At 45.5% G+C, this 26,734-nt stretch overlaps 1 protein-coding gene across 1 annotated transcript in view; it reads right to left on the bottom strand.

The window, feature by feature from the left end:
- ccser1 (coiled-coil serine-rich protein 1) overlaps positions 1-26,734 on the bottom strand; it is a 100,168-nt gene that overhangs the window by 24,227 nt on the left and 49,207 nt on the right. The window contains exon 10 of the mRNA XM_040195023.2: positions 26,453-26,533. Coding sequence (XP_040050957.2) covers positions 26,453-26,533 — 81 coding nt within the window. The remainder of the gene's footprint in view (positions 1-26,452; positions 26,534-26,734) is intronic.

Raw genomic sequence — 26,734 nt, forward strand, 5'->3', positions numbered from 1 at the left:
CCAGGGAGATCAACATGAATCTCAGCTGAAAAGCTCGGACACGCCTGTAAATGAACAACCGTGGAGAGAGAAGCAGTAATGTGAATAAACTGTTGACTTATTGATAACTCATTATAATTACATTTACACAAACATTTTAACTGAACCCTTAAAAAGTAAATGAGGAAAGAGAATAACGGGTGGCAACCTGCTTTACGGTGTGTAACCAGAGCGAGTGCTGTGTGGCTCCCTCACTTATCTTTAATAGAGGTGCACCGGCGCTGCATGATTAACACCGCCGCCCCCTTCAAGCCTCGGCCTCAAACTAGCAGAGTTCAAAAAGTAGTAAGAGAGGATTACTTTAAGACCCCATGTATGAGTGACGCAAAGCAGCTTGAAATCAGTTCTTTAACTGGAGCAACAGGATCACTTTTCACCTCAGAGTTTTACCTTCTTCTTTCAACACGGGGGGAAAGAACAATAAACCATTAAAAGATACAAAACCTTTTACCTCTTGAAATACAAACATTTATATGTCTCTTGCTCTTGCACAATCTTTTCTATTCCTCAACTCCTTCTCCTTAGTGTGTGTGTTACGGTGCCTTACTTACACATCACTCCCTTTCATGGCTTTTGCTTGAAACATTCAATAAAATATACAACACAAATAGGCGGGAATGTGGCAAAATGTGTGGTTGAGTGAGTGAGTGGTGGCCAATTGACAGAAATACATAGACACATATATTTTGCATGTTTGGTTGTTCTTTTTTCATTGGTCTTGAATGCTACAATGTAGTCGTTCTTAAAAGAAATAACAAATACAAGGAGAGTAGTCTGGTACACTGCAACTGTTAAAATGTAATACGCCAGTGTTGATTGTGAGGTATTTTTCAAGCAACTCTCCTGAAACGTTTCCAGTTTTCTTTTCTAGCATAAACAAAACCCCAAAAACAATTGCAAACAATGACTAAAAATGTGTACTATGTACTAGAATTGGAACAGCCAGGTCCATCTTCACCTTTTTTCAGATTTCTTGACGAGATAAACCCAACTTTCAGTCATATTCTCTAGACCCTGAATATAATATTCATTCATAATGCCGATGTTTGATTAATACGGTTTCTTTCTGCCATTTTGAGGATGTTGCTTTGGCTGCGATGGGAGGAATGGAGAAAGTGGTTTTGGGCGTCTGCGTTGTGGAACATGAGGGAGCAGAGGCAACAGATGCACCCCAGGATGTTGGCATAATCTTCGAAGGATGCACGGTGCCGTAGGACCCGAGAGATGTGGCAAATCTGTGGCCGGATCTGCAGTTCGAACTCGAGCTATCACAAGGACCCGCGGTAGTTTCTTCAGAGCCTTTTGATGTGATTGGATGGAAACAAGCTCTCCACTAAGGTGCCGGCCCTCAAAAATAAATTGCAAGAGTAAAATTGACAAAAACTGGATTCATTTTCTGTTCTTCGGCGCTTTTGCACCGTGGACGGATGCTGCACACAACTGTTATGTTTCAAGACATTATTTTGTTGGTCTGTTATCAGTGGCAATTGTTTTACAGTAATGGAGTTGGAACACAGATGTTGACATATTTACTAGCATAACCTCCAGGTTGAGCAGTTCATAATTGACCAAATATTTGATTTTGTTAATGTTTAATTGATCTCAACATGCCTAAAATTTAGTTGGTTCAGCAAATAAGCATTTGATAGAGAACATTTTATCACCATTTTACTGTTTGAATGTTGTTGCTCAATTCAGAGGAGGGTTGAAACAGTACTATAAGGGGTCGTCGTGGCGCAGGGGTTAGAGAAGGTGTGCTGGGAAGCACAAGGTTGGTGGTTCGAGTCCAGGCTGCCCCATGTTCCATGTCGAAGTGTCCCTGAGCAAGACACCTAACCCCTAATTGCTCCCCGGGCAAAAATGTGAAAAAGCCATGGGTTTAAAGTGAAATGTAAGTCGCTTTGGATAAAAGCGTCTGCTAAATGACCTGTAATGTAATGTAAAAGATGTAACTGGGGTCGTCGTGGCGCAGGGGTTAGAGAGGGTGTGCTGGGAAGCACAAGGTTGACGGTTCGATTCCAGGCTGCCCCATGTTCCATGTCGAAGTGTCCCTGAGCAAGACACCTAACCCCTAATTGCTCCCCAGGCAAAATGTGAGAAAAGCCATGTGTTTAAAGTGTAATGTAAGTCGCTTTGGATAAAAGCGTCTGCTAAATGACCTGTAATGTAATGTAATGTACTATGATACATACATATTCAGATATTCATTCTAAATATGTATTTTCTTTTTAATCTTTTAGGTAGATTTGCAGTTGTTTGTCAAGGTTTGTGTGTGTAAACACATACATATTATACACAGTTATACACATGGGACTTTATTTATAATACTCCCACTGACGCTTGCAGACCATAGTATAATAAAGGTTTAAGTGAATTTCACCAACGTAAATTCTATTAGACTCATTTATGCTATTAGACTTATTTATTAACAGTAACCTGCTACATCAATGTCCATCTGTGTTAAGTACAGTGAACTCAATCATATGTAGGTGTCAGTAAAGCCAACATAATGTAATTGTGGTTACAAAATGTAGCAATTTTATTTCCATTTAAAGTAAGATAATTTATGATTTACATAATATATCTTAACACAGTTGTGTGCAACCAGTTGACATATCTTAGTTAAGTAAATCTCAGTATGTGAGTTGAAATCTTTACATTTATATGACCAGAGGCCCACAAACTGATTAAATCCACAAAAAAGCACAAACTCTGTGTGTTAGAGGAGCCAGCTGAGCAAAGTTAAACACAAATTAGTGCACTTGTGTGTGTCTATGAGCTTGAACCTGGGCCAAAAAACCCACCGTTGGACATGTGACAGCGTGAGCCGTCCCATAAACGACAGCTTGACTCTCTTTTTCCTTCTCCAACCCTCGCAGTGCGCCATCCATCCATCATTCCCCTTAGCCTTACCCTAATTAGTAACCTTTCCCTACCTGCTTTACTCTCTCTTCTCTCATCCATCCATCAACCTTGCTGGCCTGCCCAGGTCATTACCCACTGTGACGATGGTTGTGTTGCTCTAATTAGCCTAATTATAGTTGTCATTTTAAACCTGGTCCTCTGCAGGGACCTTGTGATCCTACTGCGACTCTATCCGACCTCGTCCATCGAGTGCGAGCATGTGAGCGATACCTCCGTGCCCGTCGCTGACATCAACGCTGCACCATTATTCAATCTTTCTCAACTTACTATTTGTTGCTTGGTTTTCACTTCCAACCACCTCCATTCATTTGATAACCCCCCTCTTTGTCTACTTTCTATGGAACCTGTGACCATGGCCTTAAATCACCCAGTTGTGGTTAAAATGAAGGACCATCTACTAGTACTTTGTCACCCCACCGCCAGATTTGTTCAAAGTTGCTGAAGTAGTCGTATTTCGTTTTGCCATCCAACTTGATCTGTTATTTATAGTGAATGTAAGTTGTGAATGTCAACTTCAATTTCAGTTCATTCTATTCACTAAAGGGCCTTCAGGAAACGCAACACACCCACTGCGAGCTGTGGCAGAGGACATCCGCTCTTGAGCAACAATAACAAGGGGAACAGCTGACTTCATTGTTACAAGTACAAATTGGCTGCCTCCTCATTGTTCATTGGGGCTGCATTTCCACACATCGGCTTTGGACACCTGGCTAACATGTGTTGTGGGTGACTGCTTGCAAGGTCACCTTAACATCAATTACATGAGCACAATACAAAATCATTGCTCGGGAATGTAGAAGAAAGAACAGTGTGTGAAAGTGTCGCCAGATGCTGGTGTTGTCCTGAAAAATAAATGTAACTCGCCTTTGTGTTTGGTCATTTATGGCAAAAAAGACAGGAGAGGAGTTTGTGGAAATAAGATGGCATTGATAATTTGGGTGGACCGTGTTTGTTCTGTGAAAGACGTCTGCAGCAATTGCATAATAATGCTGAATGAGAATAAATACTTTGATTAAAGCCTGTCAGTCTTATAGCCATGTGACAGTAGCAGGCCGCGTGTGTGTGTCGCCTTTCAAGCAACCTTTATGGTTAAATTGGTTAAATCATACACACCAAACACGAGTTTGCTGCTTTAGGACCACGCCAAAATCTGAGAACATCAGGCAGCTTGATGTGCGTTGACAATCATAACAATTTCCGTTAGACACGCAGTCACTGTCCTTTTGCACGTGAGCCAGAGGTTGGTACTCTTCTTTGTGGGGGCACGCTTAAAATTGCGTCATTGAACTGATTGAAACATTCAACATGGGTTTTACAGAGCATTCTTGTTTCCATGCTAAACGCTAAACTCTACTAAGTTCTGCAAGTCTTTGGTCTTTCATCACCGTCTGTTCTATTCCACATGCTTGAAAGGTGGGTACCGGCCGGCAGCTGCTTCCCTAACCCTTCATGCAACGTGCCATAATTATGATTAATGAAATGCTTTACTACTTCATCCTGGCTCAGAGAAGTGTGTGTTTTTTGAGGGTATTCATGTCCATAATAGCTTTTTTATGATGATATATGTGATGTGTTTATGTGGTTTGTGCATTTAAATGTACGGGCGAGAGAGCAATGCACATGTCTACACTATCAATCTTTATGACAAGTGTCTGCATTTCTGTTCCCTTTCCTTTTTTATTTCCTCTTACTCGGCCTCAAGCCCCCCCTGCAGCCACCTCCCATCTCTCGGTCTGCCCCTCCCTCCCTCGCACTTTCTTTTTCTCTCTACGTGAGCTCCTCTTTAGACCCCGTCCATGCGTCTCTTTCCAAGGCATCTTCCGGCTCCCATGGAACAGATGTCCCTTCATTAATAGAGACCTCCTCTCCCACGGTAACGAAGGAACCAGCACGTGGGCACAAATGAGCAGCGGAATAGAGGATCATGTCAAACGCGTACGTGTGTGTGTGTGTGTGTGTGTGTGTGTGTGTGTGTGTGTGTGTGTGTGTGCGTAGCAACAAATCAGCTTCCCTACCAGGCAAGTTGGACACACACTGTTATTCCTTTCTCTTATTTAGTATTGAGCACCTGGTTACCTGCTACTGAATGTTAGCGAAGCATTTCCAGACCCCTGCAAGCGAAACAAAACATAAACCGGGGGAATTATTAGTCTAAAGTTGGAAGATTGGGCTGAAGGAGAACGTCCGGGGCTTTAATGAAAAAACAAGTGGAGCGTACACCGCAGGCTGGAGCGCAGCGGGAATCGGCCGTGCCCATGCGGGGAGGTGTACTGTAGCTAAAAGGAAGTGCTTGGTTATTTCCAGGGAGACTTTAAGTAGCTTCCTGTTGTGCTCGGAAAACAATCTAACGTCTTTTCCCCCTTGAGATCCCACACGCGCCTGCTGCTCTCTCGCACACCAACACAAACTCCGCTTAAACACCAACGCGCGTCTCCTCTCGGGTAAACGCACACGTTTGGTGGCGCATGCACAGCCCGTGAAATCATTCCGCCTGCGCTGTCCACGATTAGAGATGGATCAATCGGCAACATTGTTCTTACAGTATATGATAAAGTGTACGACCACAGTAAATCAATCAGCCTGTGAGCTGAGAAGATGCGTGGGTGGTGATGGGATCGACAGCACTCTACTTAATATTGTGTGCCCTCAGTCTTTTTTTTATTTTTTAATCTCCCTCTGAACCGCTCTAATTCTAAAAGGATCAAATGTAAACCGCCCCACTCTGATTGTAAAGGGGTAACTTAGTGGCCTTGTTGTCGTCTGAAAGCTGACTAGCATCGTCTATGCGTTGAGCGTCCCACTTTTTTCTCTGCTTTCCTCTATATTTGTCACATTGAGTTGGCATCAAATCTTTTATCCAACCGTCAGTTGTGCACATCACACGTCACATCATTTGCAAAGGGGCCGATAAGATGTTGACTTCCATCCTGCCAAACGCAGTGGAGACAAACTGAGTGACGTAGCTTTGCTCTCAGCGGTGAAATATTTTCATCAGAGGCAGATCACACAGCTTCAAACCGATTACACTAACAATCATGCGGTCTTCATCTGATCATTTTCCCAGCATTGGGCTCCGTCGTGACTTGCCGATTTAAAAGCGATATCGGACTCAAGTCTGGGAATTTGGTCCAATGTAGGCTAATGTACAGATAAGACCCTGTAATCCGCCTCAGCTCTGTCAGGGTTGAGGGAAGGCAGGACTCAGACGCAGACTTGCGGGAAACAAAAGACTTTAATAGTCAAAACGCAGGAACCGGGAGGAAAACCAGCAGGCAACATGTGAGACGAAAGACAATGACGCGACAAGTGACACAAGAGACACACTGCTTAAATACACAAGGGAGGTGCAGGTGATTGGACACAGGTGGAAACTATTAGACGAACACAGGGGATGACGAGACAAGGCAGGAAGTGAAGTTACCCGGGGACACGAGTGGCAGAAAACTACAAAATAAGACAGGAAGTGAACCACACCGTGACAGTACCCCCCCCTTAAGGGCCGAATTCCAGACGGCCAACACTAGAGCGAACAAGGGGTGGGTGGGGAGGGAAACCAGAGACGTTGGTCGGACCACTCTGGAAACTCTGGCGGGCGGCCTGGCGGGCGGCCAGACGAGCGGGGAGCCTCGGGGGGTCGGCACGGCGGGCGGCCAGACGAGCGGGGAGCCTCGGGGGGTCGGCACGGCGGGCGGTCACCAATCCGGCTCCGGAGCGGCGACTGCAGGGCACGGAACGTCTCTAGAATGGCAGACTCGGAGACACGGGAAACGTCCGGGTTAGTAGTCGTCGTCGGCAGCTCGGGGACACGGGAAACGTCCGGGGTAGTAGTCGTCGTCGGCTCGGGGACACGGGAAACCTCCGTAGTGAGGTCCAGCTCGGGGACACGGGAAACCTCCGTAGTGAGGTCCAGCTCGGGGACACGGGAAACCTCCGCAGTGAGGTCCAGCTCGGGGACACGGGAAACCTCCGCAGTGAGGTCCAGCTCGGGGACACGGGAAACCTCCGCAGTGAGGTCCAGCTCGGGGACACGGAACACCTCCGCAGTGAGGTCCAGCTCGGGGACACGGAACACCTCCGCAGTGAGGTCCAGCTCGGGGACACGGAACACCTCCGCAGTGAGGTCCAGCTCGGGGACACGGAACACCTCCGCAGTCTGGTCCAGCTCGGGGACACGGAACACCTCCGCAGTCTGCTCCAGCTCGGGGACACGGAACACCTCCGCAGTCTGCTCCAGCTCGGGGACACGGAACACCTCCGTAGTCGGCTCCGGCTCGGGGACACGGAACAACTCCGCAGTCTGCTCCGGCTCGGGGACACGGAACAACTCCGCTGTCTGCTCCAGCTCGGGGACACGGAACAACTCCGCTGTCTGCTCCAGCTCGGGGACACGGAACAACTCCCCAGTCTGCTCCAGCTCGGGGACACGGAACAACTCCCCAGTCTGCTCCAGCTCGGGGACATGGAACAACTCCGTAGTCTGCGGCGGCTCAGCCCCCCCCATAACCCACCCCGTAGCCCCCCCCTCAAGGGCCGGATCCCAGACGGCCCTCAAATCACCAACGGGAGGGTGGGAGAGGACCATGGGATGGGAGGGAGGGAGCCTGAGTCTCGGAGCGGGGACTGGTCGGGTCGGGGTCATGGAGCGTGGGGCCGGTACTGGTCGGGTCGGGGGCATGGAGCGTGGGGCCGGTACTGGTCGGGTCGGGGGCATGGAGCGTGGGGCCGGAACTGGTCGGGTCGGGGGCATGGAACGTGGGGCCGGAACTGGTCGGGTCGGGGGCATGGAACGTGGGGCCGGAACTGGTCGGGTCGGGGGCATGGAGCGTGGGGCCGGTACTGGTCGGGTCGGGGGCATGGAGCGCGGGGCCGGTACTGGTCGGGTCGGGGGCATGGAGCGCGGGGCCGGTACTGGTCGGGTCGGGGGCATGGAGCGCGGGGCCGGTACTGGTCGGGTCGGGGGCATGGAGCGTGGGGCCGGTACTGGTCGGGTCGGGGGCATGGAGCGTGGGGCCGGAACTGGTCGGGTCGGGGGCATGGAACGTGGGGCCGGAACTGGTCGGGTCGGGGGCATGGAACGTGGGGCCGGAACTGGTCGGGTCGGGGGCATGGAACGTGGGGCCGGAACTGGTCGGGTCGGGGGCATGGAACGTGGGAACGGGACGGGAGAACGCTGCGACGGCCCAGCGGGAACGGGAGAACGCTGCGGCGGCCCAGCGGGAACGGGAGAACGCTGCGGCGGCCCAGCGGGAACGGGAGAACGCTGCGGCGGCCCAGCGGGAACGGGAGAACGCTGCGGCGGCCCAGCGGGAACGGGAGAACGCTGCGGCGGCCCAGCGGGAACGGGAGAACGCTGCGGCGGCCCAGCGGGAACGGGAGAACGCTGTGGCGGCCCAGCGGGAACGGGAGAACGCTGCGGCGGCCCAGCGGGAACGGGAGATCGCTGCGGCGGCCCAGCGGGACGTCTGTTATTCCTCTGGCCAGGGCTCCTCTTAGGATTTAGCAGATCCCGGAGCTCGAGGCAGGCGAGCTGATAGCCCCTGGGACCGAAGATGAAGTTCGTTTTCCGCTGCCAGAAGGGACTCCTTACATCCAGGTAGTCCGGACCATAGTCTGGCAGCGGGTCTGCTGAGCCCTTCTTTGGTCGCGTCATTCTGTCAGGGTTGAGGGAAGGCAGGACTCAGACGCAGACTTGCGGGAAACAAAAGACTTTAATAGTCAAAACGCAGGAACCGGGAGGAAAACCAGCAGGCAACATGTGAGACGAAAGACAATGACGCGACAAGTGACACAAGAGACACATGGCTTAAATACACAAGGGAGGTGCAGGTGATTGGACACAGGTGGAAACTATTAGACGAACACAGGGGATGACGAGACAAGGCAGGAAGTGAAGTTACCCGGGGACACGAGTGGCAGAAAACTACAAAATAAGACAGGAAGTGAACCACACCGTGACAAGCTCACTGTCAAACAATGTGTCACTCAGCAGATGGAAACATTTTTTTTTAAATGCCTTCAAAAACTCAATACTAGATACAACAAATATTGAACTCGGGCTGCAATTTAGTGAGCTGACATCGCTGCTTCATGCAGGAGTGACTCAATGACCCTTTCCAACGAGCCTCCGTAAAGAGTGTGATCTTCTCTACCAACACAGCGTCTCCCATATTAGTGTCATGAAATGTATGCAACAATGGCGGAGTGTAATTGCGGGGTAAAACAAAGATGATGTGGGAACAATAACTCTGGAGTATATCGACTTCTTGAGGAAGAAAACCTAATGCTTTTGATTTATTCATGTTTTCAGGATGCGCATATGAGTGTGCCGTGATGTGGAAGGTGCAGTTCAACAACACATTTGGATTTAGAAACAGTGACAGATTTCACTTGAGATGAAATATGACAACCAGTAGTGCCAACGGGACAATGCAATCACAGCAATGCACCTGCCATCACTCAAAACCACCGACCTGTGGCTTGAATCAGCATGAATTACCTGTAGGCAGGTAGTTAGGTTATGCAAATCACTGCTATTCATGTCAATGAATCAAAAGAGAATCACCTACAACGGAAAAACAAATAAATGCTGATTAAGAAAGACTAAGGAATGATCAATGCAGATTATTCTGGTTATTTTAACTGGCCTAAAATATTCCAAATATAATTTTCACATTTCATTATATGAGAATAAAGCTCCACAAACTCCTTTAAGCCATATAAGGACCATTTGCTACTGTCATATATAAGTATGGAGACTGTTGAATAAAAGAATGATACCAAAATTGATTATCTTTTTTTATATTAGTTTGAATTTACCCACTTAAATCATTGCTCAAGTGAATGGATTTAAAAAAAAAAGCATCTCAATAGTCTAAAGTGGCTGACTTGCTGTAATCCATCACAGTGCTCTTTCTTTTCTCTTCTTTTTCTGTATTCTCACACGTTGTTAAACTATATAGATGCAATTCAATGTCCATCTTTGAGAGGAAAGTAGAGGAGAGGAGAGACTTGGCACGCATGAGAGAGCCCCCTGAGAGCACTGAGACCTACATAGAATTAGATTGCTTCGACATACACCCTCGAGATCACATTTACCATAACGAAGGTAAATCAAATGTTCAGCTGTCTTGATTGGAGAGAGAAACACGGTAAGCAATGACTGGTTGGATAAATGATGGATAGATGGCAGATGGCACATACAAACCTGGGCCAGTTGTGAGCTTATTCCTGCCCTGAGAGCAAATAGACCATTAGAGTCGATGGCCTGCCAGACTAGATCAAATCAGTTACAAAAATAATGGACAGCTTAAAAGAAAAATATATCTATATGAATTTTCATGCCTTTCTTTATGGTGGTTCTTTTCATAACAGATCTGATGAGAAAATATTGAATTTATAGCTGGCATTGAATTTATATATATATATATATTTTTATATATATAACAGCTTGTGGGAGACAGCAGTGGGGGGAAAAAGCAATTTTCAGACTCAGGTTTGATGTCTGACCCAACAGAGACACCCGTACCTGTTTCACTCCTTCGTCATACCATGCTGGTTACTGCTTCCGGGCAAATGGAGGGGGACGTATGGATGGAAAAACATAAGAGAAGACACAAGAAAGATGGCGTAATGAGATGAGTGAGGTGAAATATGAGCATGGAGCACAGACATAAGACCACTAGATATGGATGAACACAGATGGGGATGCACACCAAGGAGTAAGGCGACAATGGGGGCAAATGTGGACGCACACACACACAAAATTACAACAGGACAGTCTACAACTGAGTGGGTCGCCTGGACGGCAAATGTAGCAATAGCAAAAGAAGTGGGAGCTAAAAATCGGAAAAGATAAACCATTTTCAAAATCAAAACTTGAGTTTCTGTGTGGATACCCATGTGTGTGTGTGTGTGTGTGTGTGGCATAGAGACAAAAGGAAATAGAGCAGCCAAAGGAAATGGCCAGTGTTGCACACGGGTAAACAGCAGTGAAATCTGCCTCAGAGCAAATGTGTACTCCCCCTCCCTCAAGCCTTCCGTCGTCAGAAATCCACACAGAAGAACTATGCCATATTTACGCAACACAAAAAAATAAATGCATCAGCAATAATTTGTAAAAGGACACAAGCGAACTGTGTCAAGTAATGGCGGACTGAAAAGGGGGAAGTGGGGGTGAAGAGGAAGTGCAGGAGGAGGAGGGGAGCCATGTAAGGCAGCAGCTCTCGGAGACGACGCCAAGACAGTGGGAGGTTTGGAAAGGGGACAGAGAGCGGTTGGCAGATGAGAGGCGGATCAAAGACCAGGACGGCAGGATAACCAGCAGACGTGCCACTTCAAATTTAGAGTTTCTTTTTTTTTTTTTTTTAAATGGCCTCATATCCTATCTATAGATGATGAGACATTCTCATTCTGTACTTTAATACCAAAACAATTAACAATAATGTAATGCTGCTGATGCAGGAATCGCTGTAACTAAATATACTGACATTCGTACTGTTCAAAACGGATGAAAACCGTACACTTTAAGCAGCGTGCAATTATGTCTGAATAAATTAATGGAGAATGAAATGGAGTAAATAGATACGAATATTTGCAGAAGATGCTGTGGATGTATATATTGTGTGGGCGTATCGTTTCAAACTGCTTTTGAGTTGGAATCAGATGCAGCTGTTGCAGCGCCAACCACACCACAGCCGTAATCTTTGCAGAGCAGCACTCGACTTTACAGGCAGTAACTATTCGATCCGCACACAGAGAGGTTTCTGCCTGACGAGGTTTCATCCTGTTCCCCCAAGACAACCTGTGTATTATTTGTCGTTCTCTCTGCCCGTGTGAACAAAAACACCTTTTCTGGGGAAAAAGTTTGACTGGGATTTCTTTCAGCCCTAAAAACCTTTATTAAATCAGTAAATATATCTATACATTTTATCCAAAATGTCACACATTATTCTAGATTCAACCTCTTTATGAATGCCTCCACGACAGTGCTGCTTCTATCCAAGTCATCGTGGTGTACGCTTATTTATTTGATTATTTTAAACCTTTATTTAACCAGGAAGACATGACTAAGAGAGACAGCAACATAGAAACACATAGTTAGAGACAGTAAACACAGAATAAGTTAAAAGAAACTAAATGTTTAAGAAACAGTGCCCTAACCGGGTAATTTTTTTTTTTTTTTTTTAATATATACATTTTTGGGAACCTGCCTCTTTTTTCTTCATTTTTGATTTAAAGCAGTTAGTGGTATCAGTTCTTTAAGTTTTAAATCGTTCTGCAACGTATTCCACGATGAGGGTGAGTACACAGAAGCCCCTTTTCCCTTTTCCCAAGGAGCATAAAGAAGTCCTGAGAACGTTTCTGCATGAGGAAGACACACAGGAGCACATACAGAAAATAATATTTCTGATTGGAAAGAGTACGAGGGAGGCTGTATCATTGTTGCCCTCACCTCTTTGAAACGTTTAGAGCTGCAGAATATCCAATGAGGATGGGATTCATTAATAATGAATTGCTCAAGGTGAATGCCAGAGAGGTGACGGAGAGGGCAGCACATTAAAGAGAGACTATTGCATACAATACAGTTACAAGTTTATGAATATAAGGAGCATGACTCGCCGTGACTAAATGAAACAAAACACGAGGAGTGAAAAGGAGCGAGGAAGTGAGAGAAGGATGCCTCTTGATGCTCGCGGTAAAATGTTAATCCGGCCTTGACCTTTTCAAAACATATCTAAAGGGGCCGAAAGCCAGCAGGAGCTCACTCACACACGCACGCACCACACGCACACACACGCACACACACACACACACACACACTAGCCTGCTGCAATCAAATGCGGGGCTCCTAATTCAGTAACCTCGTGGCTCAAATAAATGAATACGCGACCACAGATATGGTGTTTGGGACTGAAGGCTTGTGAGCCAGGAGGAGCGGGAGGGAGAGAGAGAATGATGGCGAGGAGAATCAACAGAGGGAAAAAAAAGAAACAGGTGGCGGATTAAAAAAAAAGAAAAGAAGAAGAAGGACACAGGGGAAGATTTTGAGGAGCATAGGGAAAGGAGTCAAAAGGCAGAAGGAAGCTCTCATCCTTCATTACTGATAAGAGCAGTTATAGGTCAGCAACACGATACATACTTTTGCAGGAAGGCATGTGTGCTGCAGAGCAGAAAGATTTATATATATACATATATATATATATATATATATACTTTCATGTGTTCTTTATCATTTTAGACACATTTTCCCCAAATTCAGCCATAAATGTCCTCTTAAAGACTTCACAACTCTGTCATTGAGTATTGCTTTCACCGTTTCATCATAAATTGATATGCTTCACCGTGTCTGCACTGCACTCCCTCCACTCTGCTCTTTTTACCCTCCATTTCCTCTTCATACTTTGCTTTTGACTTTGTTGTAAGTCCGCCCAATCCGTTCAACTCCATGAAAAAGCTTCACACATAAAGCTTTAGGATGGTGCTATTGAGGTTGGTCACTGGCCCCTGAAATGTGTTACTCAAACCCCTGGAGGACTATGAAATAGCAGCTAAAGATTTTCCTGATTAGTCTCCGTTTTGGTTTCTCATATGCTGAATGTAACGTTAACAGCTATTTATTGGAGCTCATTTACTTCATTCTCGTCCACGGCCCCCTTTGATATATTTCATACCTCCTTCATTTTCTTTGTCCTTGACTGCATCTGTTTTCTTTACTCTCTTTTCTCTCCTCCTCCCCCTCCCTCCCTCCCTCCCTGTTCTTTCACCCTCTCTGTCCCTCTTTCTGCTGGCCTTCTCAGATCCTCGGCTCCGCTCTTCCTCGCGCTCTGCCTTCCTCTCTCCTTCTGTCCCCCTCTCCCGCCTCCGCTGGTGTACAAAGTGTCATTGTTCGGATAATTATTTATTAACGTGTTTATGTCGCCACCGTCCCTGTCTGTTGCTGCCATCTGTGCCCAGTTAGGTGCCCGCCTCCCTGCGCCGCTCTGCCCTGCCCGTGGGGGAAGAGAGCCATACATGGGTCCACAGATCAGAGACTCCCACTCAAACACATACTCAAGTCTCTCTCTCTCTCTCTTTCTCTCTCTCTCTCTCTCTCTCCCCCCCCTCCCCTTCTTTCAATGACACACAAACCAACGCACGCACACCTTCTGCCGCCAGCCCCCCCCTCTGCCCCCCGCGCGGCCCCCGGGGCTGGGTGGGGTGAGACGGGATGAGAGGCGCGCAGCGGTGGCCACCACATCCCGTCTGTCCTGCTCAGTTCTGTCGGCTTTGTTCTCTTCACTCAGCACTACCTGAAGATGAAGGAGGGGGCAGCGGGAGCGGTGTTACCTTGATAAAGTTGTTTCAAAGGACGCAGGAAAGACAGGCACGTGTAGACAACTACATTTGGGATGAGTGGGAATCTTTCAAAGGGCCATATCGGGGCAACTAAAATGCACTGTATTTGGTTTTTGCTTATTATTTGAAAACACTTTTTTTCTTCCCCCTCAATGCTCGTGATAAAAGCACCGGCTGCAAAAACAAGCCGTGCTGGGAAGCTTCAAATAGCTTGTTAAGCTCGGGCTATCGGTGCACATGAGAGAGAATGTTGCCGCAGGCTAAATAAATCCAGATTTGGGTTTCCGTTTGGAGTGTTTTGCAAGATTTAAGCATCTGACTGAATGCCATCTTCACCGTGTCATGATATGACAGAGGGAGGAGGAAGACGGGGGCGGACAAAGAGACAAAAAAGGAAACACAGAGAGAGAGAGAAAGGAGAGAGAAAAGAGGAAACAAAGAGAAGAAGAGGGAGGCAGAGAAACCTGTGGTAATGCAGGTGGTTGTTGTGATCATCCATACTGGATCTCAATACATAAACCGAACAAACATTCTGCACCCCTCCTCCTCCTCCTCCTCCTGCTCTCCTCACAAAGCATTCCAAGTACCCTGTTGTCCGTCCTCTCATCATGATCTCTATCCATCGGCTTGCTGGCAGTCCGTCCCTCACATCTCCTCTGCTCCCCACGGCAATTTCCTTTCATCACCTCTTTTTTTTTTTTTTTTGCATTTCTCCCTGTGTTTCTTCAGCCCTTAGACGTTTTATTATTTTTTTGTCTTTACATTTCTGCTTCTTTCTAACTGAGCTCCGTCTCATCGGGTCCGTCCGTGCGGATGCTTGAGTCTAACTTTCTCTCCGAGAAGAGGATTTGGAGGGCTGGCAGAGGAGGTGGTCCCGGTTGCTTCCACCACGGAGCGGAGAGGCGTGTCGGTTATTCCTCCGGGACAGAGCCTCATTAGTCTGGATGGTGCACAAGAGAGCATGTGGAGAATTTGTGCATATGTGTCTGTTTGAGTGCCTCTGTCTACAATTAGCAGTCACAGCTAGTTGCTCTGTGGATCAGAGTTAGATAAGTGCTCTGGCAGCCAGCCAGCACTGACGCTAGCCTCATGTGCGCACACACACAGGCGCACACACGCACAGCTCCGAGGTTCTTGAGGGGATGCGGTGCGGTGGTTGGGAATCACTCGAATGCAGCGTCCTCTCAATAGCACCACCCGCAGATGGCAGAGGCCAGTTGGATGTCTCCGCTTTTACCTCGACAACGTCAAGACTCGGGCTGGAAATCTCATCCACAGACACAACTGTACTTTATCAACTGTGGTCTGAGGCAGGCAACCAGGGAACCACGGTGGGTACCCGAAACAGAGGATCGAGGACGTGGTATGGCCACACATGAATGCGCAACACAATGAAACACTCTAAACAGGGAATCGCTTTGGCCCACATTCAACCCCAGAAGGTAGAACTCACACGCATGTGCAGAACACACACACGCACAAATTTACTCACAGCACTTGCGGCACCTGGGTAAAGGAATCTGTCATTTTGCCGTGACTGCCACAGGGCGGGCTTAGACGCCCGCGCACACAGACACACAAACACGGTTTCACTCTCTCCACCTGCTACCCCCACCACACCCTGCAACCCTCGCACACATACACACAGTTTGCATGGCAAACACCAAATGTGGATGTTTGTTTACAAGTCCCTGAATCACAAAGAGACAACGTAGTTACAATCAAAATTTCTTCATAAAAAAGGTTCTTTAAAAAGAGAGCTTTGGTCCACCAGGGGCCTCCTCTGTCAGTCCTTTATGAGAGACACTACGAAACAGTTCAGCCTAATACAACAGTTTACTGCTTTGGTCAGAGTTTTGATGTTGTAGAATAGTTGTGGTGTGTGTGGGGTTTACGACGCCCACACAGTACCACCTTGCCATTTGTCCGCAGGACCAAAAAAAGAGTGGAGCCTGCAAGAGGCTCAGCTTTGGTGAACCAGAAGGAACCGTCACGCATCTTCTCACTGCTTCAGAGGTTAAATTGGGTCCCAAACAATTTCAACCCCAATGACTGCTTGATTGAGTTTATTAGCAAAATGATCACCAATAAACACATCAAAAGAAGTGCAATTAGCCACTGCCATGGCGAAAAATATTGACTTTTTATTTTAAAGAGGTCAGGAGACCTTTCCATTAGCGTGTCTTCCTCTGCACAATCAATTGGACATTAGAAGAACTGCATCATGAGGCTCTTCTGGGTTCAGCACTCAACCAGCACTCTGGTTGCCACTTGGTTTCACCTTGCTGAATAAATGGGGTTTGGCTCATTAATGTTGTTTGTCCTGCAACAGGTCCAGAAGTGACTAATAATTCAACAGCGCAGCATTACCGTCAGTCCTTGAGGAGTTTAATGAGCAGAAAGAATAGCCAAGACACCCACACACTGGCGCATGCACACACTTAAACACACACACACACACGCACACACAAAGACGCTGAGGGACTTCTTGCAGCAAATCTGGGTTTGTGTAAAAAATTAACACACAAACACACAAGGATAGAAGTTTGTAGGTGCCCTTGCACAAATGGACCAAACTAATGCAGCTCTAATGTACAGTCTCTTTTTGCATTGACCTTCAAATGCAGCCGTTATATATCCCTGAGCGCGCACACACACACACACACACACACACACACGCGCGCGCGCACACACACACACACACACACACACACATCAAACCCCAGGAACTGATTCATTGTACTTTAGGGTTAACGATAGATGTGTCCTTATTGAGTGTGGAGGCGGGTCTTTGTGTGCATGGATGAAAGCCTGTGTCCATAATGTGTGTGGGTGTTTCTCTAATGTGTAACCACGTGTGGTGGAGTGGGTGTCGGTCAAAGTCAACGGGTCAAACAAGTCAATAAAAAGGTTCTACGGTGCTGTGAAAGGTGGGGTTACAGATCATAGCAGGCGGGGTCAAAGTTCAGGAAGAGGAAGGCTGGGAGACGGCATTCACACATCGGTGCTCTTAATCCTATCGCATGCTCAACTTCAATCCACAATCCAGCACATAGCGGGAAGGTGCGCAGGAACGAGGGAATAGAAAAGTCTTTGGACTTTTGGACTTACTGGGAATTCCTGAACTCACCAGCAACCTAATATTTTCTGTGCAGTGTTTCCCCCCAACAGTATTTAAGATACAAAAATGAATACATGAGCTTTACCTTTATTTTACTGTACATTACAATTTCCATCAGTTAGAGCATTTTTCTAAATGGAGGAAAGAAATAAAGTGCTCTAAAAAACGTGGTGACCAAATACAGCTGTCGGTCTTATTTATAGAACCGGACAGTGCAAATGGCATCTCATGAATACAGGATGTATGAATTCAGTTGTTGTTGGGGCAAAATGCACATTTAGACCCTTCCAGATGAGCTAAAATCTTTCAGGTATGCCTGACATGGCTTTTTAAGCACCTGAATGCTTGGAGACCGGAGCGCTGTTCAATATCTGAATCCCTGTCGTTTGTCAAGATCATTGGCTTATAGCAGAAATGATCTGCACCATCGAATTGCAATAAAAGATAAATGATCTGTACCGCTGACTTATGTTTGAACATTGCATTTGTTTTTTCTCGAACCACGGAAAATATGCCATTGATTTTCACATGGACGTCTGACGGACAGAACTGCCCTGTTGCATTGACTGAAAGCAGAAGCTTGCTGACACGATCCTACAGGGTCACCATCACTTCGGGGAGGACAATGGGCAGCATTCTTGTCTAGATTATGTGACAAGGTAGTGCAGGTGGCATTCTTAACTCAGTGGGTCTCCATACCAAGATTGATGAATACATAAAAGGGTTCAGCTTCACCCATCCATCATCATTTCACCTCACATAACCAGCAGTGGATTGTGTGACAGCATCTGTTTTAATCAAAGCCTGTCAGGCATGTCAGGGACATTAAATACCCATTGTTGTCATAGCCACAAGCACTTGCATTCCACTAAAACCAGTTATTAATTAGTATTGATATAAATTGTATTAAGAATGAAAAAAAAAACATTGAGAAAACTTAGTGGAAAGCAAGTGGAATTGGCACATCACAAGCTGATTAGTGAAGTAAAATCATTCCAGATAAGAGTTCAATCAGCCTGCAGGGCTTTGATGATTAATCAAGCTTTAGTATCAAGACCCCCTGTTGTCCCATCTAGTACGGCACATTCAGGAAGACCACGACGACAAGACACGGTCACGTCCAGTCAGGTGATATCAGAACAGAGACACTCACTCAGCGGTCTCCTTGACGACAAAGTGGCGCTCCCATGCGCCTTGATGCCCTGGAAACAGAAGACATGTTGACACAAAGAGCAACCAACAATGACAAGAAAGGGGACCGGAAACAAAGAGGGATTGTTGTGAGATTAAAGGAGAAAGCAATATAAATGTTGGTACATTTCACAGCAAACAAGCTCGTGCACGGCCTGCCCCATAATGCCAGTGGCATATTGTCTTTTTCTTATTACGTGTAAATAACTCTCTCCCCCTTTCTGCAACAGCACTTAGTATCTATTAAAAAGACATGGTGATGTGCATTGGCTACACTGAGCAAGGACTCACTTGCCTCCTTTCTGTAATATTTATGAAAAATTGTAAGGTGATTTCCGTCACTGGTGCCAGTTATAATGCGCAGAGGAGAGAATATAGCTAGTGGGTGACGGCCCAACAGAGTTGAGGGTTTAAAAATACTGGTGTTTTTTTTCTTCATGTTCCCACGCAAGCTTGTTCTTCATGTAGCCACTCTGCCATTTATGAGCCAAAAACGGCAAATTCCACAACATTGTGTTCAGAAGCCATGAGACCATGGACACCATTGACAAAAACATGATGAAAACATGTATGCAGTACCAAAATAACACTACGTCCAGAGTATCGTCCTGCACACAGTCTGCTATGTCATCCATATTCATGTTGTCCAGGCAGGTAATGCTCTGTTCCCGTTACTAATTCATTTGAATAACAAAACTGCATGAAGAAATATGATTAGTAAACCCTGCATCATCTTTTAATGTACCAGAGAAAACAGTTAATCTATAAACTTGCATTTGAATGATAATTTGTTATCCAACTACTGCTGCAGTCATTTATTCTGAGTCTAATTTGGCCTTCACATTTTGCTGACTGCATATTAATATTACATTTGTCAATTAGCCACAATGTGAAGGTTTGCTCAGCTTGAGAACACTAGTGTTAATCACACTGCCTTAACGAGTGGAAGCTTTCTTATGGCAATGCAGGTAAATAATCTTGAGATAACAATGCTTTGAGTCGCTAACAAGGCTGACCCTAACAGAGCCAGCAACGTGTAAGGCTAGATATCAGATATCAGTTTTAGTTCTTGGACTATAAATATTACCAAACTAAAAATGAACAATGAACAAGAATACAAAAGAAGTACAATTAACTGCTTGTGTGGGTCAATGAGGACTATTTTATACCACTTTTATATCTCTCCACTAACTTTGTAGCTCGAACAAGAAACCTGTTATATTAGTTTAGAACTAAGTTCGGAACAGCGAGTTCTGGTAAGAGCCCAAGGTGACTGAATCAAGCTACCAACACCTATAAAGCTCAAGAGTTGACACTAAATCACGGTTTGTAAAGTATTTAGGATGAGGAAAACAAGCTCCTTTGTAACACGTGTAGTGTATAACCTTTAAACAGTTTAAACTTTGCGACCTCAGCTAACTGCGGACCCATAGAAAACAATTGAACGCAAAGTTTGACATGAAGTAAAATTCTCGCACACATGATCCTGTCCCATTTGACCTTGAACCTCCTTCATAACAGCCATCCCACTTTAATGAGCATCGCCTACGCGTTTGTTTCCATCTCTGGGAACAACAAACCCAAAGAGACCAGCTGAATTCAACTTTTACCCTTCAAGTGAACATAAATAACAGCACAAAAACCGGTCGGTAAGCAAATACACAGCCTATGTAGGACCAACAGTTAAGAGGAGGAGAGGAGAGGGTTAACAAGAGTTGGAGAGAAACTGTAATACAGGATGAGAAAGGACAGGGAGCGACAAGGCAGGGCGAAAGATTAACGGTAATAAAGGAGAGGAATGAGAGGAGGGAGGGAGAGAGCGTGAAGAGAGAGATATACAGGTTAGAGGCCGGCCATGAAGATGAGAATGGAGGACGGCACAGTGTGAGGAATGCACAGACCAAATGGATGAGTAACATGCAGAAGAGATGAAAGACGGACGGGAAAGAATGAAAGCAGAGATTTGAGATGAATGACATGCATGCAGTCTAAAAGCCAGACAAATCAGATGATTGGAAAGGGGGTGTGGGGGAGGGGGGGGAGGGGTGGAGGTCAGAGTGTAACGGAGAAAGGAGGAGCGATATGAAGATAGAGAGAGATCAGAGCAAATAGAGAGAGAGAAAAATCAAGGGCATTTCTATGGCAAGAGAAGGAGAAAGACAAGAAGGATTGGGAATATCATAAGTCTATAGAACGAAAGATGGGAGGACAAGAAGACTGACAGACGTATAAAAAGAATGTATAACACTAAGTGGGGCAGAAAACGGCTTCTCCGGCCTCCGTCCCCTCCTCCTTCTTCCTTCTTTCTTTCTTATTTCCATCCTGGGCAGCACCATCTCTCAGTAAGGACAACCGCCATACAAGATGATCCAGTTTACAGGAATAGGAGTTGGAGACTTACGTAGTCCCAGTCAGCACTGGACCCTCCTTCCTCTTGCTTCAATTGTCACGGACACGCGTCATGCATACGGACTTCAGGGTTCCCCTCGGCGATACGAAAAGACCAACCAACGGTGCTCATTAGAAGCGTTCTCTCAGAAGGGGGGGTGCCGAACATGATCCGTGTCTTTTTCTGCTGACAATGGAATCAATAAACCCGGAGAAAACATCCCGCGAAACAAAAGGCCAAGGAAATGAATCAATGGCCGGGCTGCTCCTACTGACTTCTTTCATCATACGCGCACGGCTTTGTCCATTGTGCACGAGCACTAACGCCCACTGATGGAATAGTGTTGTCATATGTCACAGGACCATCAAAGTGATATTTACGGACACATCTTTAAGAAAGTTGTAGATACATTAGTCACGATGATTTGCAAATGGCCTTTGCAGGTATGTGCTGTATAACATGATATATTATACTTGCTCTATGCCTTAATGTTGCACACTTTCAAGATAAAAAACGCAGGGATGAAGGAACAGATAAAGTCTGCTGGCCGGGTGAGGACATATAACTATATATATATAATGGTAATCTAACCAAAGAAACAGACTGGAAACATCCAAGAGCAAGTACAAATGCACAGACATCTAGTAGAAAGGCAGATTTCTCAGATTAAAAAGTAACAGCGGTTTTGTTTTACCGATGTCAAGCACCCATTATAATGGAAAGGAACCAGTGAAGGTAAACTGGTCCTCTGCTCAGAGAATCCCATGTCCTCCTCAATCGTTTCATAAGGTCCCACAGGGGCACATCTGATTATTTCATTGACGTGTCTTGGCATTGCCTGTCAGTTTTGGATTCCTTACATAGCTAATGAGTTATCTGTCAGCAGAAGCAAAATATATTGTTCAGCGCTCCCTGGCGACGGCGCACTGGTGGGAGCTACTTGTCTTACGTGTATTGAGATGGAGTCATGGTTATAACTTTATGACAACAATTAATATCCTATTAACTACTGCTCTTTAACAGGGTAAAACACCACGATACAACAGTTTTTTACCATAATATATGGGTTTTTGAGTTATATGTACAAATGTTCATATGAAATTTCTAATCTAACCAAAATTGAAATTCCTCTGCACGTAAAACAAGTGGCTGCATAGAGAGTAGGACGGGAGACAGAGAGGGGAAAATATGCATGATCTACTTAATTGTTTTTTCATTCAAATGTTATAGCCCATCAACTATTTCTCAGCACCTCTCATTTTGCTAAAGTACTAAAAGGAAGCTTCTAAAGAGAGACTGGAGTCACGGGTGGATGGGAAGTCGGTACAAAAGAGAGCGATAAGCTCAAATTCACCATAGCTGCATTCTTGTATGAGCGTGGCTCTATGCATGTGTCATAAGCATGCACACACAAACACACAGACACCATTTGACAAACATGTGACCTCCTTTGCAGATTTCGGCATTCAGAATTAAACGTTTTGGGATTATTTTGTGGATCGACCACATAATAGAAAGAGCGAGCTACAGAGCTGCTCGTTGCAGCTAAAAAAAAAAAAGAGGCAGAAAAATAAAATTGCACAAATCTGGGGAGAATAGAAAATTATAGAGGCGAGTGAAAAAGAGAGCGAGAGCGAGCTAACCGTCAAGAGCTTTGAACCCCCCCCCCCGACAAAATGTTCCTTTTAAGAATGCCCATGAAATTAACTTGCTGAAAGAAAGCAATCTCAATCGATTCAATCCCTTCTAAAAAAAACTTTCAAACAGTCACCTCAACTCCAGCTGTAAAGAGCGGGACAATGCTTTAGATCCTCGCCTTTTTGTCCCCCGCCCCCATCTTTTTTTTTCTTAATCTTTCTCAGTTTTGCTTTGACTGTTCTTGCCATTTATTTTAAATTTGGCACACTGAAAGAAAGAGGAGGGATCGGGCACCTCAGCAATGAGAGTGGACGATGGTTCTCACTTTTGAACTTAGGTTGGTCCCTCTGACTCAACTGCACTTTGCCACTTTCCCGAGGACACGTGGCTCATCTTCACAAGGTCTCAAAATATCCTGTCCATATTTACAGCTGAAAAAGAACTGGAACAACTGGACCGTCATCTGCTAGATTGGGAGCCCTTCCGTTTTACGCTACGCTGCCTCTTAAATTGCAGAGACAATAAATCACTGAGGAATGGAGAAATCCAGTGCGTGATGATTACAAAATGGTCCATTGTCCATTATAGCTTAGAAAACAGTGAATTTTTGACTTAGTCCCTACACTTGTGAGAGCTAACAAGATAAACGTCTCAGCTGTCGTTTCTCTCAAATTTCTCTCAAATTCATGCAATCACTCACTTGCAAGCACGGTGTGACTTGTTGTTATATGCACACCGACTATAAAATAACACAAGCTATCCCGGTTAAAGTCTTTGGACAGGATGGAGGAGGGTGGAGGAACCAGGGCAAGAGAATCTCTGACGGATTCCTTGGAGGCCCGAAACCTTTGTGAAGATAGTAAAAGAACTTCTAAAAGCCAACTTCTGAACATTCGTGGATCAGCCAGCAAACACAGGTCAGAGAAAAGGATGAGGGCAACCGAGTGAGGAAAAGTGGGAGGACGTTCCGGAAAAAAGAAGGAGAGTGAGGCAGAAGGCGAGAGGAGGAGTACGGCGGTCGACCTTGTGAAGCGGAGGAAGCATTAGAAATAGCTGCCCCACTTGTAGACATACTTTCTGTTGCTCGCCGATTGTCCTGGATGCAATGGGGCAGCTAACCTACATAGGCCTGCTCGCACACTGCGGCATCTCTCACACACACACACACACACACACACACACACACACACACACACACACACACACACACACACACACACACACACACACACACACACACACACACACACGCACTTTGTGTGTGTCTCTCTCTCTCCACCAAACACACACAGATATACACAAATGGGGGGGGGGGGGCACAAATCAGGCCACACATGCTGAAGCTACTGCTGAGTTAAGTCACCTGTGCTGCTAGCATAGCTTGCTAGCGGGCAGCCAGCTGCTCCTCTAATTAAGAGCCCATCTACTCAAGGCGCCCGAGCATATGGAGGACTCCATAGCTAGGAACTGGTTTTATAATAGATAGCAATGCCCTGCGCTTGAGTACCGGCCAAAATTCCCAAAGTCGGACGTACTGCATTAGGGAGATAAGCTTAATGTGATGCTGACACTGTGCTGTCCCAGGAGTTACTAAGACTACTCCAACATACGCTCAGGGACAGTGATGAGCCGTTTCACTTGATATTTGCGCATTGCTCTACTCCTTTTAATAGACCAATGGAGAATATCTAGTATGCCGAATTTTGCTGTTTTTCGGCAGGCAGAGCAGATGACAAGGTTAGTGGCACCACTTGAATTTGAATGCACATTAATCAAGCATGTCACCTGAGAGGAGTTATAATTGAGTCTATATGCAAGTGTCAATCTCTCCACGTATACACTCTACTGTAGGAGCAAAAACAGGATTAAACTCTCTCACTCTTCACGCCTCCTTATGCGGATAATTAAAGTCGGCAATTAGTTTGAATTAAATGAACTTGAAAAATAAAAATGACCCGAACCGGTCGACTTAAAAACACATCCCTTTTCTATGCGGAGTGTTTAGCGAAAGAATATCTGGATAAGAAATCTACAAATATGTCATGGGAGGCATGACAAAAAATAGAAAGACACACATGTGCAGAATATTGAATGCATTATACCGAAGGTATAATTGAAATTTATTTGACAGTTACGTTGATACCTTTAACAGAACCTTGTTTTTAGCTTTGTTTTGCGCTGCCAGGCCCAATGGATGCTTCTCAACACAAGCACACACAAACTTGGCAGTTATCATAAAATGATACGATTGAACTGTGCAGCTTCATGACGACTCAGCCAGCAAAGTGGTATTTTTCTGAGGCACAATGAGGCATCTGCACCTGTACAGAGCGCAGAGGAAACAATGTTGGGGTAGTGGGAGTGTCACCAGCAATCCAGCTCTGCATAGCACTTGAGGTCTCGGGAGTCAATATCTACAGCGCGCCTGTTTAAAGCTGGTAAATGTTGCACATGGTTCTGCACTTTGGAACACACAAAACTTTCACTAAATCACACAAACCTAAATCAAAATAAGTATGTTATTGTTATATTTGATCGAGCTTAAAAAAAGAAACATTTACTGCACATTAAAAGGCTTTTTTTCATTTTTTTTTTTTCATTCAAATAATTCCAATGAGGATTAGCAACCTTCACCCACAACTGTAGGCCGATCCATTCAGCTGATCTTTACTGTCATCTGACGGTGGTTGGTATGTGTTCCATCTGCAGTCCCACACTTTGTTTATGCTCAGATAAACCATCTTCACTACGAATAAGTTAATATGATCTTGTTCCGCCACCTAAAGACCAATGCAAAATAACCACATACCAAGACATTCCAACGTCTGCAAGATCATTGAGCTAAAATCATGACGGGTGAAGGTAGCAAATGTATTGTCGAGATGACAAAAACACACTGTGAGTGAAACTGTGAGTACATCAAAGTGGGAGGAGCAGTTCTTTGAAGGGAATAAACTGTGCCAATGAGATTTGCCGTGATTGTAAAGCATCTTTTGATTATACAAAATGTGCTGTTATCATCGTTATCATCCCACAGCTATAAAGCAAATCACTTTATTGTCTCTAAATCTCTGCCTCCAAGTACTAGAATATAATGCAGGGGCTCTGTGAATCCAACAACTAAAGCACAGTAGTGTATAAGTTGGTATCCTGCTGCACATACTTTAAAGTCAACAGACGGGGAGTTTTTGTCTGTTTATTTTGACCCTCCAACGTGATCTGTCTGCATGTGTGTTTGAGTGCATGCTACGGTGTAAGTTAGACCCCACAGTGAAACAGCTTTCACACTGTTTTACACGCAGGTATAAAGAAACTCCCAGAGGAGATGAGAAAGAAACTCTGCTCCCGTTTCCTTTACAGGCAGCCATTTTTAGACAGTCATCCATTAAGTCTGCAGCGTTCCCATACTGTCAGCCCCCGATGAAGCCAAGGAGGCCATGTCAAGGGCCGAGGCAGGAAGCAGCACAGCAGCCTTTCTCCGCACTGTGAGAATTGGGAGGACGGAGGGGACTACACAGGTAGTGCACTATGATGTGAATGTCTCTGCAGTAAGCATCTTTATAATGAGTAAAATGTATTATTACTTTAGCTTAATGTAAAAATGCTCTTGAATAGATGGAAAAGAAAAGACGGTAGACAGGGGCGGGGGCAGTAGCTCATAGCCAGAGATAGGATAGCAGAGAAGGAAGATGTTTGATTGGACATACGATTGATATATGATAAATCAATGGTTGAAATTCAGCACAGAGTGCATTGCTAACAAGTGAGTGTGTGTGCGTGTGTGTGTGTGTGTGTGTGGTCTGTGTGAATCTCACCTCGGGCCCTATGTGCTCTGTCTGTGTTGCATGGTCAGTCATTTGGCAGTCTTTCTTCTTCTGGGCAGCTTTGGCACTCTCCTGCATAGAAAACAAACACGCACACTCGTCAGCCGTTTCCAAAATCTCACAAAGGAAGAACATTCAACATGAATAAATCAGAAAAACAAAATGGTCTCACAGCGGACTTGTAGAACTGGTTATAATGAGAAAGAACGGATCTGCACCTCTTAAAAACATCAGAGACAAACCACCGCATCTCCTGGAAATCCAAGAGGTCGT

Source organism: Gasterosteus aculeatus, chromosome 13 (assembly GCF_964276395.1).
Source record: "Gasterosteus aculeatus chromosome 13, fGasAcu3.hap1.1, whole genome shotgun sequence".
NCBI lineage: Eukaryota > Metazoa > Chordata > Actinopteri > Perciformes > Gasterosteidae > Gasterosteus > Gasterosteus aculeatus.